At 40.7% G+C, this 17,018-nt stretch overlaps 1 protein-coding gene across 6 annotated transcripts in view; it reads right to left on the reverse strand.

Moving 5' to 3' along the window:
• Positions 1-10,651: 10,651 nt before the first annotated feature.
• nrf1 (nuclear respiratory factor 1) overlaps positions 10,652-17,018 on the reverse strand; it is a 74,843-nt gene continuing 68,476 nt past the window's right edge. For all 6 annotated transcript variants that reach the window (XM_062983364.1, XM_062983363.1, XM_062983367.1 and 3 more), the window contains exon 11: positions 10,652-12,425. In XM_062983364.1, coding sequence (XP_062839434.1) covers positions 12,262-12,425 — 164 coding nt within the window. In that variant the 3' untranslated portion in view covers positions 10,652-12,261. The remainder of the gene's footprint in view (positions 12,426-17,018) is intronic.

Raw genomic sequence — 17,018 nt, forward strand, 5'->3', positions numbered from 1 at the left:
GTTTAGAGTGGCTTGTAGGTCTTCTTCTGAACGCGCACAGACTACGTTGTCATCAGCATATTGGAGTTCTATAACAGATGTTGTGGTGACCTTGGTTTTGGCTCTCAGTCTGCTGAGGTTAAATAGCTTGCCATCTGTCCGATAGATGATTTCCACTCCGGTGGGAAGCTTCCCATCAACAAGGTGAAGTATCATAGCGATGAAGATGGAAAATAAGGTGGGGGCAATAACACATCCCTGCTTGACACCTGATTCAACCTTAAATGGGTCACTTTGGGAGCCGTTGCTGTCCAAGACTGTTGCCATCATGTCATCATGGAGGAGCCGCAGGATGTTCACAAATTTGTCAGGGCACCCGATTTTTTGGAGGATGGTCCAGAGAGCGCTGCGATTCACTGTGTCGAATGCCTTTGCAAGGTCAATGAATGCCATGTACAGAGGTTGGTTTTGTTCCCTGCATTTTTCTTGGAGCTGTCGAGCAGTGAAGATCATGTCCACTGTTCCTCTGGAGGGGCGGAAGCCATTCTGGGATTCTGGGAGGGTGTCTTCTGAGACAGGGAGAAGGCGGTTTGCAAGGATTCTTGCGAGGATTTTCCCGGCGGAGGTTAGAAGGGAGATACCACGATAGTTCCCGCAGTCTGTTCTGTCCCCTTTCTTGAAAAGGGTGATGATGGTGGCATCCTTGAAGTCTGCTGGGATTTTCTCGGTCATCCACACCTTTTCAATAAGCTGGTGGAGTTGTTGCATCAGCTCAGGTCCACCCTCTTTGAAGATTTCAGCGGGAATCCCATCAGGTCCGCTAGCTTTGTTGTTTTTTTGTTGGCTGATGGCATTGCTGACTTCTTCCAAACTAGGCAGTGCTGCAAGCTCATCCCTGGTTTGTTGTTGCGGGATTTGTGAGAGGGTCTCTTCGGCCACATTGGAGCTGCGATTCAGCAGGTTCTGGTAGTGCTCTTTCCAACGTAGTGCAATTGATGTTTTGTCCTTCAGAATTTTGGTTCCATCTGATGAGCGTAGGGGCTGTATGCCATGGTTTCTTGGTCCATAAATGATCTTTGTGGCTTTGAAAAATCCCTGAGCGTCATGGGTATCTGCAAGGTGTTGGATTTCTTCAGCCTTCTTTGTCCACCAGATGTTCTTGAGTTCTCTGGTCCTTCTTTGGACCTCGGCTTTTGCACTGGCATAGATCTTTTTCTTGGCAGCACAGTTGGTGTCTCTCTGCCATGTTTGGAAGGCTTTCCTTTTGTTATCAATCAGCTGTTGGATCTCTTTGTCGTTATCATCAAACCAGTCTTGATGTTTCTTAGTTAGGTATCCAATGCTTTCTTCGCAGGCTGTGATGATGGAGGTCTTCAGTTTGTTCCAATGTTCCTCAACATTTTCGGGGTGTTCTGTGGGTAGATGATCTTTGAGTGTTGTTTGGAGAAGGGCTCGTTTGGAGGGCACCTGAAGGGCTTGGGTGTTCATTTTTCGCCTTGTTTTTCTTCCTTGGAGTCTGCGTTTGGGGACGATCTTGATAGCCATCGTGGATCGGATTAGCCTGTGGTCTGTCCAGCAGTCATCAGTACCTGTCATGGCTCTTGTGAGAAGCACATCGCGGCGGTCTCTGGCACGTGTGATAACATAGTCCAGGAGGTGCCAATGCTTTGACCGAGGGTGCTTCCATGATGTCTTGAGCTTGTTTTTCTGGCGGAAGAGCGTGTTGGTGATGACAAGGTTGTGCTCTCCGCATTTGGTGAGAAGCAAGATGCCATTCGAGTTGCTGTTTCCGACCCCGTCTTTTCCTATGATCCCTGGCCACAGGTCAGAGTCCCTTCCGACTCTTGCGTTAAAGTCCCCCAGGAGGATGATTTTGTCCTCCTTAGGTATCTCCGATAGGATGGTATCCAGCTGACAGTAAAATTTTTCCTTGATGTCTTCGTCAGCATCTAGAGTTGGTGCATAGGCGCATATGATGGTTGCCTGTTGGTTTTTGGCAAGGTTAATTCGGAGGGTTGAAAGTCGTTCGTTGATGCCAGTGGGTGCTTCAGTCAGGTGCTTCACCAGGTCGTTTCTGATAGCAAAGCCAACTCCGTGTATTCTTCTTCGCTCTTCTTCAGGTAGTCCCTTCCAGAAAAAGGTGTAGCCTCCCTTTTCTTCCTTCAGCTGCCCCTCTCCTGCTCTCCGGGTCTCCTGAAGGGCTGCTATGTCGATCTTGAAGCGTCCCAGCTCTCTTGCAATGAGAGCAGTCCTGCGTTCGGGGCGCTCGCTGTCAGTGTTATCTAACAATGTCCGTACGTTCCATGTTCCAAAGTTCATTTTTCTTTTTTGGCCGCAGAGTGGTGACCCCTCTGGACGCGGCAGTCCAGTCAGGGTAGGAGAGGCAGACTATGTTTAGGGCACCTTTTCTAGCCCCTTCCCCGTGTGGGGTGAGCAGAGCGGATCCTAAAAAGGGCTGCTCAGTCATGGATACAGCTGCCGGACTACTCAACTGCCTCGGTCCTTGAGGTAGAACGACTGAGTCCATATCCACCGCCCATGTGCCAGTCTGTGACTAGGGGCTTCCAGATTTCACAGTCCTGCCCCCGTCGCCACTCGCTGATCGCCATGGGACTTTTGTAGGTTTGTTTTTATTTTTGTTGGAAGACGCCTGTGCGTGATTTTTTTTAATGTGTGGAGGTCGGTGCACGGCCGGTCAACACACAGTCTTCACAGAGTGAGGTTCCAGCAGTGGTGTGGTTAACACAACGACAGTGGCTTCTCAGTCTGTTGCAGCCTTCTTCCGCCTTCACAGCCGTTGTAACATGTACCATGTTATCCTCCGCCTGCTCCGCCGTTGAGGTCTTTGGGTCTTCGGATTGTGCTTGGTCTGGAACCTCCCCTGCGGCCACTCCTGGGAGTGCATCACTCCAGTGCCCACAGGTTCATCGGAACACGCAAGCCCCCTCACCACGGCAAGGTGACAATCCATCGAGGGGGATTATTATTATTATTATTATTATTATTATTTATTACTATATTATTATTATTATTATTATTATTATTATTATTATTATTATTATTGACACGTTGTATGACACAGCAAACAAGATAAGACATGCTGGATTTCGTATCACAAAATCAAAAGTCGAACACTTCCCAAGTGTCTAGGACTGTGTGATGTATTATTATTATTATTTATTACTATTATTATTATTATTATTATTATTATTGACACGTTGTATGACACAGCAAACAAGATAAGACATGCTGGATTTCGTATCACAAAATCACAAGTCGAACACTTTTCAAGTGTCTAGGACTTTGTGATGTATTATTATTATTATTATTATTATTATTATTATTATTATTATTATTTATTACTATATTATTATTATTTATTACTATATTATTATTATTATTATTATTATTATTATTATTATTATTATTATTATTGACACGTTGTATGACACAGCAAACAAGATAAGACATGCTGGATTTCGTATCACAAAATCACAAGTCGAACACTTTTCAAGTGTCTAGGACTTTGTGATGTATTATTATTATTATTATTATTATTATTATTATTATTATTATTATTTATTACTATATTATTATTATTTATTACTATATTATTATTATTATTATTATTATTATTATTATTATTATTATTGACACGTTGTATGACACAGCAAACAAGATAGATATGCTGGATTTCGTTTCACAAAATCACAAGTCGAACACTTCCCAAGTGTCTAGGACTGTGTGATGTATTATTATTATTATTATTATTATTATTATTATTATTATTATTATTATTATTATTATTATTATTATTTATTACTATATTATTATTATTATTATTAATTACTATATTATTATTATTATTATTATCAACACAACGACGTTGTATGGCACAGCAAACAAGATAGATATGCTGGATTTCGTTTCACAAAATCACAAGTTGAACACTTCCCAAGTGTCTAGGACTGTGTGATGTATTTTCGGATGATGCGTGCAGATCCCAGTAGGGTGGCCTTTTGCAGTTGGCAGATCGTGATTTTGTCAATGTCTATTGTTTCCAAATGCTGGCTGAGATCTTTTGGCACGGTACCCAGTGTGCCCATCACCACCGGGACCACCTGCGCTGGTTTCTGCCAGAGTCTTTGAAATTCAATCTTGAGGTCCTGATAGCGGCTGAGTTTTTCCTGTTGTTTTTCGTCAATGCGACTGTCACCTGGGATGGCAACATCAATGATCCAAACCTGTTTCTTTTCCACAACTGTGATGTCCGGTGTGTTGTGTTCCAGAACTTTGTCAGTCTGGATTCGGAAGTCCCACAGTATCTTTGCGTGCTCCCTTCCAACTCTAGTGGCATATAGACTGTGTGTTGGTGTGTGCACCTTTTGAAGTAGAAGCCGGACGGCCATCTGCTGGGAAGGCTTTGCTGGTGCCTTCCTGCATAAAAGCAGAAGGGGTTGGACTAGATGGCCTCTGGGGGTCCCTTGCATCCTCTCTGGGAACAGCCAGAGGCCTTAATACAAGCGAATCCCTTCTGGCAAAGCAAATAATATCTAGGCCACCGGCAGTTGTCGGTTGTCGTGTTTTCAGAATAAGCTCTTTGGCCATTGGATGAGGAGCGGATTAGGGCCAAGGGCTGTCTGTCGGCACTTATAAAAATAAGCGGGGGAAAGAGAGGACATCCTCTCCTAAAGGCACCTCTCCCCCTCTCTCTTTAAATACATCTATATATATAAAAGAGTGATGGCATCAGGGCAGCGCACAAAACAACAAAACTACAGGCCCTACAACCTCGAAAATTGATACAACAAAAAGAAAAGAAAAATAAAGTCCTAATTAGAGGGAGAGGAATAATTGTTTTTATCTAATTGCTGCCAGTTAGAAGGCTAAGCTCCGCCCACTTGGTCTCCTTGCAACCGAATCACCCCAGGGGACAGGCAGAGTTAGGCCTCACTTAGGCCTCTTCCACACTGCCTATAAAATACAGATTATCTGATCTGCGTTACATGGCAGTGTAGACTCAAGGCCCTTCCACACAGCTATATAACCCATTTATAATCTTATATTATCTGCTTTAACTGGATTATCTGGACTCCACACCTTTACCCTTTACCTTAACTACCATCAATTCCTCAATACTTTATTTCCCAGACCACCAGACTTCGCCACAGCAACGCGTGGCCGGGCACAGCTAGTGTGTGTGTGTGTGTGTATATATATATATATATATATATATATATATATATATATATATATATATATATATATACACACACACACACACACACACACACACACACACACACACTAGCTGTGCCCGGCCATGCGTTTGCTGTGGCAAAGTGGTGGTGGTATTGGTTAAAAATTGTTGTGTCATTTTTATTTGACGTTATTTGCATTTTTTAAATTAATTTTATTGTAAGTTATCTTTTTATTTATTATATCTTATTATTTTCTTGTATTATTTTTAGTTATTTTCTGTTATTATAGTATTTAATTGTATTAATTTTTTTAGTGTTTTTTATTATTTTTTATTGGGTTGCTAGGAGACCAAGTTGGAGGAGCTCAGCCTTCTAACTGGCAGCAATTGGATAAAAGCAATGATTTCTCTCTCTCTCTAATTAGGACATTATTTTTCTTTTCTTTTTGTTGTATCAACCTAGAGGCGTGGATGATGGGTTGTGTTGTCAAATTTCGAGGTTGGGGGGCCTGTAGTTTTGTTGTTTTGTGGGTCGCCGTGATGCCATCACTCTTTTATATATATAGACTAGCTGTGCCCGGCCACGTGTTGCTGTGGCGAAGTATGGTGGTATGGGAAATAAAGTACTGAGGAATTGGTGGTAGTTAAGGTAAAGGGTCCCCTGGGCTGAGTGGGTTGCTAGGAGACCAAGTGAGCGGAGCTTTGCCTTCTAACTGGCAGCAATTGGATAAAAACAATTATTTTTCTCCCTCTAATTAGGACTTTATTCTTCTTTTCTTTTTGTTGTATCAACCTAGAGGCATGGATGAGGGGTTGTGCTGTCAATTTTCGAGGTTGTGGGGTGTTTACTTTTGTTGTTTTGTCCGCTGCCGTGATGCCATCACTCTTTTATATATATAGATAGGTGCCAGATAAATATTTCAGAACATAAATAAAATCAAAATATTTAAATGTCATGCCAATAAAAATCATTTACAAAGGACGGCAGCTTTGTTGTTATTGTCTGTGATTTTTGTGCAACAGGGATGAAAGATTCTGATCTACCTATTTTATCTACCGTATATACTCGAGTATAAGCCGACCCGAATATAAGCCGAGGCACCTAATTTTACCACAAAAAAACTGGGAAAACATTGACTCCAATATAAGCCGAGGGTGGTAAATTTCAGAAATAAAAATAGATACCAATCAAATGACATTAATTGAGGCATCCGTAGGTTAAATGTTTTTGAATATTTACATAAAACACAAATTTAAGATAAGACTGTCCAACTCTGATCCAATCATTATTCTCATCTTCTTCAATGTAAATGTGCTTATGTATCCTTTTAATAATAATAGAGTAAAATAATACATAATACATAAAATAATACATGAAATAATAGTAATAATAATAAATACAGGAAAATAATACGTGTAATAATAAATACAGCAAAATAATAAATGCAATAATAATAAGATCAGAGTGAAATAATAAATGTAATAATAATAATAATAATAGAGTAAAATAAATGTAATAGTAACAACAATAATAGAGAAAAAATAATAAATGTAATAATTCCAATAATAATAGAGAAAAATAATAAATGTACCATATATTTTCGCCTATAAGCTGACCCAAATATAAGCCAACCAGGACCCTCACCCAAGTATAAGCCGAGGGGAGCTTTTTCAGTCTTAAAAAAGGGCTGAAAAACTAGGCTTATACTCAAGTATATACAGTATATATGCACATACATAAACACACACACACACACATACATGGATGTCTGGTGTGGATGTGTATAATGCTAATATTTAATGGTTTTCATAACATAGACAATTTTATTTAAAAATTATATTTTACTGTACTCACATTGTTTTTAATTAGCATTTTATGTGTGGTGTGTGTACAATATTAATATTTAATGGTTTTCATAAAATAGATGATTTTTAAATATATATACAGTAGAGTCTCACTTAGCCAACATAAACGGGCCGGCAGAATATTGGGTAAGCAAATATGTTGAATAATAAGGAGGGATTAAGGAAAAGCCTATTAAACATCAAATTATGTTAATGATTTTACAAATTAAGCACCAAAACATCATGTTTTACAACAAATTTGACAGAAAAAGTAGTTCAATACCCAGTAATGCTATGTAGTAATTACTGTATTTACGAATTTAGCACCAAAATATCACCATGTATTGAAAACATTGACTACAAAAATGCGTTGGATAATCCAGAACGTTGGATAAGCGAGTGTTGGATAAGTGAGACTCTACTGTATGCTCAACTTCATTAGCCAAGATTAAACCTGGATAACGCTGGGTATATACACAATGATGATGGTGAAGAAGTATGCCCAACTTCATTAACTAGGGTCATACCTGTATTTTCATCTACACTCCGATACCTGGATAATAATAATTATATAATAATAAAACTTTATTTATATACCGCCCTATCTCCCGGATGGGACTCAGGGCAGTTTCCAATCATAAAAACAACACAAATGCTACACAGCAACACAATAACACATCATTAAGCAAAGTAAAAAATACAATTATAATACTGGGTATATATGCTATAACAACAACAAGGTGACCTACTAAAGAAGTAGGCCCAGTTTCATTAATGGGGATAATAATAATGATAAGTTTTCACCTAAAGAAGTAGACCCAACTTCATTAACTGGGGTTATACCTGTATTTTCATCTACATCTCGACACTCTTTGAAGACTGGAGATCTGCACACTCAAATACCTGGATAATGCTGGATATATATTCCATAATAATAATAATAATAATAATAATAATAATAATAATAATAATAATAATATCTACTACAAAAGTATGCCCAACTTCATTAACTAGGGTCATACCTGTATTTGCATCTACATCTCGACACTCTTTAAAGACTGGAGGTCTGCATGCTCAAATACCTGGATAATGCTGGGTATATATTCCAGAATAATAACAATAACAATAACAACAATAAAAATAATGTGTCTCATTTGCTGTGTCATACTCTGTCTTTGTGTCAATAATAATAATAATAATAATAATAATAATAATAATAATAAGAAGAAGAAGAAGAAGAAGAAGAAGAAGAAGAAGCACGCAAATAATAATGAGCACGCAAAGATACTGCGGGACTTCCAAATCCAGACTGACAAAGTTCTGGAACACAACACACCAGACATCACAGTTGTGGAAAAGAAAAAGGTTTGGATCATTGATGTTGCCATCCCAGGTGACAGTCGCATTGACCAAAAACAACAGGAAAAACTCAGCCGCTCTCAGGACCTCAAGATGGAACTTCAAAGACTCTGGCAGAAACCAGTGCAGGTGGTCCCAGTGGTGATGGGCACATTGGGTGCCGTGCCAAAAGATCTCAGCCGGCATTTGGAAATGACAGACATTGACAAAATTACGATCTGCCAACTGCAAAAGGCCACCCTGCTGGGATCTGTGCGCATCATCCAAAAATACATCACACAGTCCTAGACACTTGGGAAGTGTTCGACTTGTGATTTTGTGATACGAAATCCAGCATATCTATCTTGTTTGCTGCGTCATACAATAAAATAATAATAATAATAATAATAATAATAATAATAATAATAATAATAACAACAACTACTACAAAAGTATGCCCAACTTCATTAACTGGGGTCATACCTGTATTTGTATCTACATCTCGTCACTCTTTGAAGACTGGAGGTCTGCACACTTAGATACCTGGATAATGCTGGGTAAACATTCCAGAACAACAACAACAACAACAACGTGTCTCATTTGCTGTGTCATACTCTGTCTTTGTGTCTATAATAATAATAATAATAATAATAATAATAGTGTTCGACTTGTGATTTTGTGATAAGAAATCCAGCATATCTATCTTGTTTGCTGTGTCCCACAATGTTGTGTCAATAACAATAATAATAATAATAGTAATCAGGACCTCAAGATTGAACTTCAAAGACTCTGGCAGAAACCAGTGCAGGTGGTCCCAGTGGTGATTGGCACACTGGGTGCCGTGCCAAAAGATCTCAGCCGGCATTTGGAAACAATAGACATTGACAAAATCACGATCTGCCAACTGCAAAAGGCCACCCAACTGGGATCTGCGCGCATCATCCGAAAATACATCACACAGTCCTAGACACTGGGGAAGTGTTCGACTTGTGATTTTGTGATACGAAATCCAGCATATCTATCTTGTTTGCTGTGTTGTACAATGTTGTGTCAATAACAACAACAACAACAACAACAACAATAATAATAATAATAATTGGCAGTGTTATTATCATGTACACTGGAACTCAATCGACAGACCCAGTTTTTTTAACTGAACACGCCTACCTGTATTTTATAATGTGTTTTATGAATACTGATGTAAGCTAATAATAATTTTTTAACTGATTTATACTGCACTGTATAATTTTTATATATGCGTTTTATTGTAAGCCGCCCTGAGTCCCCTGTTGGGTGAGAAGGGCGGGATATAAATATTGTAATAAAATAAATAAATAAATAAATAATAGTAATAATAATAATAATAGTAGTATTTTCTGCTGAAGAAGTAATACCTAACTTCATTACCTGGGGTCATACCTGTATTTTCATTTGCACCTTGACAATCCTTAAGGACTGAATGTTTGCACACTTGCATATGAAGATTTCAAGACTCTACAACAGGGGTCCCCAAACTAAGGCCCGGGGGCCGGATGCGGCCCTCCGAGGTCATTTACCTGGCCCCCGCCCTCAGTTTTATAATATAATATATTGTATATACATATAATATTGATAATAATATTATAATGTAATACAATATAACACTAATAATAATACCATATGATAATATTAATTATATATTCTATGTTACATATAATATTACTAATAATATTACAGTATAGTGGTATAGTTCAATATAGTAATATATAATGCTAATATTGTGCTATGCTAATAATATAATATATTGTATGTACATATAATTTGTAAGCCACTCTGAGTCCCCTTTGGGGTGAGAAGGGTGTGATACAAATGTAGTAAATAAATGCAGTAAATAAATAAATACATTTTAGACTTAGGCTTGCCCAAAGTCTGAAATGACTTGAAGGCACACAACATCAACAACAACAACAACAACAACAATCCTAATTAACTTGACTATCTCATTGGCCAGAAGCAGGAGCACACTTCCCATTGAAATCCTGATAAATGTATGTTGGGTTAAAATTGTTTTTATTTTTAAATATTGTATTGTTTTTTCATTGTTCTTGTTTTTGCACTACAAATAAGACATGTGCAGTGTGCATCGGAATTTGTTTGTATTTTTTTTTTCAAATGATAATCCGGCCCCTCAACAGTCTGAAGGATTGTGGACCGGCCCTCGGCTTAAAAAGTTTGAGGACCCCTGCTCTACAAGATGGATTTCTGTGTTTTTTGGTACAGAACGGAAAGAATAAGTCGGGAAGCTGCGGCCACATCTGTAACAATTTATTGAATGAGGCAATAAGACAGAATACGGGGGGAACGAGGGGGGTTTCCATGCTCTGCTGCTACAGGATGGGGTGGGGGGTGGCATTGGTAGAACAAGGGTGACTTCTCTTTGGGTCGCGGGGGAATCATTCCTCAGTCTATCCGAACGTTATTCCATTTGCCCAAAAAATAAAGAAAAGGGGGGACGGGGGGGGGGGGGGGGACACTGACTTGAAAGCCACACCTGACATCTTCACGACAACAATTCCTTTTGAAAAATAGATATATATATATTTAAAATTAAAAATGAAAGAAAGTAAGTTGAAAATCTTGGGGAGGGTGGGAAGAGAGGACCCCATTCCTTCAGTCTAAGTCCGTGGGAGGGAAATGTTTATAAAAGGAAGCCAAGTAAATGCACAACTCTTGGGGAAGAAAAGCAAGCTTCGGAGGCTGGGATGGATGCAGGGAGATACTGGAAATGGTCTTTGTGTGTGAAGTGAAACAACAGTGAAATTAAATACTTGAAAAGGAGGATAGAAACAGAGAAGGAAGAGGAAAGCTTGGGCTCGTCTGTGAAAAAAGGTGTGATAGAAAAAGCTTTGGAGAAGGAAAACGGGGGACACGAGGTGAGAATTCCTCTTTTTGTGGAGTAAGAAGTGCCTGGAACTGAAGTTTCACAAACCGAGAAGTGCCTGGAAGAGTCCCAGAAGAAGAGGAGGCGTGAAGGTCATCCAGAAGAGCCCTCGGCCAACGCTTCGGCCGCCCGGATCCATCGAGGCGCATGGAAACGCCAGTCGTACCCTTTCGCTGCAGTTTTCCGTCTCATGCTTTGCAGTATTTCTTTCTCGAAGGGAAAAGGTTCTTTAAAAGGCAAGCAAATATCGGTTCCGGTGGAGGAGGGAGAGAGAGAAGCGTTTGCGGGCAGGTTTCAAGCACGGACTTTGAATAAAAAAGGAAGGAAACGGAGGAGCCGGATCTGATCCAACGGGACTCGGAAGGATCCACAAATCACGGTCTCCAGGAGATTCTTACGCTTTCAAACGCAAAACCAAAAAGGAAAATGTATTCCCAAATGGTCTCTTTTTTTAAAGAAGGAAAAAAAATAAACGTCCACGTTAAAATGACACCTAATTCTTGCCTCGAGGAAGACGGCAGACCGGCCGGGTTCTGTGGGTGGCTCTCTCTCTGCAGGAGCGGGGCAACGGAAAGTCAATGGTCCCCAGAAGGGAAGGAAAATCCACGTGTTGTCCCTTCGCCAGGGCTTTCATCGAGAGCGGTCCATGCAAGGCGGGAGAGGAAAGCTTGGCTTGGCCGGATGGAGCTTCTGAGGCCTCCTGGACCAAGAAGTGGCCTCCTTCCATCCTTTTGCACACTGTTTTAAGCCCCAACCATTGTGTGGTTATCGAAACCTTTTCTTTTCCTTTTGCTGCTGATTCCGAAGCTGCGAGACTCAAGATGCCACCTGTTTGCGTCTCCCGAGAGGCGAAGAGGAAATGATTTCCGCAAAAAGAGAGAGAAGGAGGGATGGAAGAAGGAAGAATCCATCGCCGCCTCCGTTGCTGCAACCTGCTCCCTCCTTCCTTCCTTCCTTCCTTCCTTCATCGGTGCAGCGCTCACTGCTCCAGCGTCACCACTTCCACCGCCTGGCCATCCACGGTGACCGTGCTGTCCGTGATCCGGGCCGAGACGGGCGCCATGGCCACCTGCACCGGGCCGTTGCCCTGCGCCAGGCTGGTCACCACCGTCTGGTACATGCTGACCGGGATCTGGACCAGGCCTACGGAAGGAGAAGGGAGACAAGGGTCAGCGGGATGGGCTTCGGACAAGGAACAGTCATAGAATCATCCAAAAGACCCCCCAGGGCCATCCAGTCCAACCCCCTTCTGCCAAGCATGGTCAAAGCAACCCTACATCTAGCCATATATAGATGGCCATAGATAAACAGAATGCAACTGATATATAATGTATGTTTGTAGGACTGAGTAAACAACAAAACCACTGAACCAAAACACGCCAAATTTGGCCACAATACACCAACACATCCAAGGTATGTCCTTCACTCACCCCCCCCCCACCCCCCAAAAAACCCCGGATTGGCCTAGGTATAACACAGCCAGGCATTGAAGCTGCAAGGCTATTCAGTGTAATTTAGCCAGACCAACAAAGGATTAACCTAGGTAGAAAGGTGGCTAGGCTTTGAAGCAGCGATACTACTCTGTACTATTGAAGCTGACCAACTGAAGAGTCCCCTAGGTAGCAAGCAGCCAGGCTTTGAAGCAGCGAGGCTATTCATTGCAATTCTAGCAGCCCAAAAAACCATTCCCCTAGGATGCAAATACCCAGCCTTCCAAGCAGCAAACCTATTCTGTTGTATTCCAGCTCACCAAACAAGGATTCCCATAAGAAGAAAACAGCCAGGGTTTGAAGCTGCAAGGCTATTCACTGCTATCCAACAAAGGATTCCCATACGCCACAGCAATGCGTGGCCGGGCACAGCTAGTATGCATGCATGTATGTATGTATGTATGTATGTGTGCGTGTGTGTGTATATATATACATACACACACACACACACACACACACACACACACACATACATATATACACACACACACAAAATAGATATATCAAAGAATCAAAGTAACCCTGACAGATGGCTATAGATATAAGATAGGTAGGTAAATAAGACAGACCGGTGTGATTGAGAGATATGTAACAGATACATCACAGAATCAAATAAGAGTAATAATAAACAAACTACAGAGTTCTAGAATTGTACAAGACCCAAGGGCCATCCAGTCCAACCCCCTTCTCCTCAGGCAGGAAGAGCACAAAGCACCCCCCGCAGATGGCATCCAGCCATAGATAGATGACAGTGAGAAAGGTCCAGTCCTATGGATTAAATTGGTTAAAAACTCCAGATGACCTCTTCCAGTGGTTTGATGTATATGTTGAACAGCAAGCTTATGTTCTGCTTTCCCACTTACTACAGAACCCAGGGCTGTTTACAAGTTAAAACACGAGGAAGCTGAATTGTTACACACATTGTTACACACATTTCCAAATGTTTACAAACATTTAAAAAATATATTGAATGATTTTGTTAGGAATCCTAAATTGGAACCATTGGGAGAAGCTAAAAGGCTAAATATCCCGTCCAGGGATATTTGTTATCTATAGCAGAATAGAGTGCACCGTTGCTGGTGCTATCTATCTATCTATCTATCTATCAATCTATCTATCTATCTATCTACCTACCTACCTACCTACCTACTTATCCATCCATCCATCCATCAATCTATCAGCTTATGGTAGGAAACAGAAGAGAAAATACACAAAACACGTTGGAGACATTACTTTGATGGATACAGGTAGTACATCTCAGGTAAAAGAATAGATAGGCAAAAGGAAGCTAGGATCAAAATGACCTTAACAGGTTAGAGCTAATTGGCCAGAACAAACAGAATTGATTTCAGCACTTTAGCAATGCAAATGAAATGTAGTGATATAGGATAGGTGACACATGGCTTGAGAACAGGAATCTTGGTGTCTTAAGATCCTTCCACACAGTTGTATATGAACAGATTTTTCATATTCTATCACATAGTGATGTTTGGAAAGATGTCTCATTGAAGGGGGGAAGCTCGTTTTTTTCTACTGCTCCGGAGGCTGGGACCCAATGGAGCCATGGGTTCAAATTGTAGGAAGAGAGATTCCACCTAAACATTAGGAAGATCTTCCGGACAGTTAAGAGCTGTTCAACTATTGTATTGTACAATTTGAAATTGTATGCTGATGCTTTTATGTCAAGCCGCTTTGAGTCCTCTTTGGGGAGGATAAAGTGGGGTATAAATAAATATAATACTGTAACAATAATAACAACAACAATAATGTCAGCTGCAAAAGGCCACCCAACCCGGATCTGCCTGCATAATTCGCTGATACATCACATAGTCCTAGACACTTGGGAAGTGTCCGACATGTGGTTCAATACAACAGCCAGCAGAGTGATCATGTTTGCTGTGTTCTCATCTTGTTGTGTATCAAATAATAATAATTCAAACATGGAATGCATTGTTGTCTAGATTGGGTCTCCTTCTCTGGAGGCTTTTAACCAGCTGGCCATCTATTGGGAGGGCTTTGGATGTGTATTCCTGCCTGGCAAAAGGGGGTCAGACTGGATGTCCCCCTTGGGGTTTCTCCAACTTTAGGATTCTATGATCCCAATAGTCTTAAGCAAATGAGCCATGCCATCAGGTGAGTGGAAAATCCTGCTGTGTTGTGTTTTGTATGTGTTCATTACACCTGATCTCTCCAGGTCCCCAATTGTATTTGCTTCCCTTCTATTGGAGCCTTTGGGACCGCAGATGACTCACGCCTCCTGAGCAAACACCGGGTTTGTCTTTGCCGTTGACTTTTGTGCTGGAAAGAAAAGCTCCGGACGTTGCCCTCTCTCTGACACACACACACAAATACACAAGAGGTGCACCTTCTGTTCTATGTCTTTTTTTTCCTCTGGGATAAATAAGCCAACTATTTAAACGGATGCTTCAGATCCTTTGCTTGTTCCTATTCTCTCTAGAAGGCAAAGGGACAAACAAATGCTCAACGTCTGCCTTTGAACAGGCACAGTCATGTTCAAGCACTGGATTTAATGGGAGAAAAGGGGGTCAGGGGATGCAGTTAGCACAGGCATGGGACAATTTAGCCCCCCCACCCCAATTCCAGCTGCTTCCGACTTCAACTCCCACACTGGCTGTTAGGAATTGTGGGAGTTGAAGTCCAAAAAGCCTGGAGGATGGTCGAAGTTGGCCCATGCCTGAGTTAGCAACATATCTGGGGCTTCATTAGAGACCCCTTTCCCCCCTGAAAATAACCCTTTCAGAAGTGGAGTTCCCTTTCAAGAGGTAAATAAATGATATGAGGACAACAGGATAATAAAATAGAGGAAAATAATATGTGATCTTTTTTTTAATGAGACTGATAGGAACATGGGTTTTTATCCAGAGTTCCCATAAAGGGCAAAAGGAAGAACGGAAGTCAACTAACTTTTTATTTTTACTCATTATTATTATTATCAACACAACAACGTTGTATGGCACAGCAAACAAGATAGATATGCTGGATTTCGTTTCGCAAAACCACAAGTCGAACACTTCCCAAGTGTCTAGGACTGTGTGATGTATTTTCTGATGATGTGTGCAGATCCCAGCAGGGTGGCCTTTTGCAGTTGGCAGATGGTGATTTTTGTCAATGTCTACTGTTTCCAAATGCCGGCTGAGATCTTTTGGCACGGCACCCAGTGTGCCCAGCACCACCGGGACCACCTGTACTGGTTTCTGCCAGAGTCTTTGAATTATTATTATTATTATTATTATTATTATTATTATTATTATTATTATTATTATTATTCTAACTAGTTACACTTACTCCTTACTCTTACTCTATCTTTCCACACCTCTATCCTATAAACAAATGGTTCTCACACTTTCACTGTATTTTCTATTTGAAACTTTAATAAAAACTATAATAAAAATAGAAGTGGAGTTCCCTCTTGAGGGATAGATTTCTCTTACAGTAGAGTCTCACTTATCCAAGCCTCGCTTATCCAAGTTTCTGGATTATCCAAGCCATTTTTGTAGTCAATGTTTTCGATATATTGTGATATTTTGGTGCTAAATTCGTAAATATAGTAATTACAACATAACATTACTGCGTATTGAACTGCTTTTTCTGTCAAATTTGTTGTAAAACATGATGTTTTGGTGCTTAATTTGTAAAATCTTATCCTAATTTGATGTTTAATAGGCTTTTCCTTAATCCCTCCTTATTATCCAAGATATTTGCTTATCCAAGCTTCTGCTGACCCATTTAGCTTGTCTCAAGCCTGTTTAGCTTGAGACACTCCTGTACTTCTGGTTGTCTCAGCCCCATTTTATTTTTACACACACACACACACACACACACACACACACAGAGAGCTTCTGAACTTGCTGGCCAGTGGTTCGAATCCAGGGAACCAGATGAGTTCCCGCTGTTAGCCCCAGCTTCTGACAACCTAGCAGTTCGAAAACATGCAAACATGAGTAGACCAACAGATACCACTCTGGCACTCCATGCCAGACACCTTGGAGGTGTCTATGGACAATGCCGGCTCTTTGTCTTAGAAATGGAGATGAGCCCCAACCCCCAGAGTCGGACACAACTAGACTTAATGTCAGGGGAAAACCTTTACCTTTACCTAATGCTAATAATATATAACATAAGATCCCTCTCACTTCCTGTTATCTCACCCTGGTTCTTAATTACGAGTTGTTTGCACTGTCTGTTCCTCTGAATAAAACTTAGTATTAAAAAATAAAGCGGTGGC

The sequence above is a fragment of the Anolis carolinensis genome, chromosome 5 (assembly GCF_035594765.1).
Source record: "Anolis carolinensis isolate JA03-04 chromosome 5, rAnoCar3.1.pri, whole genome shotgun sequence".
NCBI classification, from domain to species: domain Eukaryota; kingdom Metazoa; phylum Chordata; class Lepidosauria; order Squamata; family Dactyloidae; genus Anolis; species Anolis carolinensis.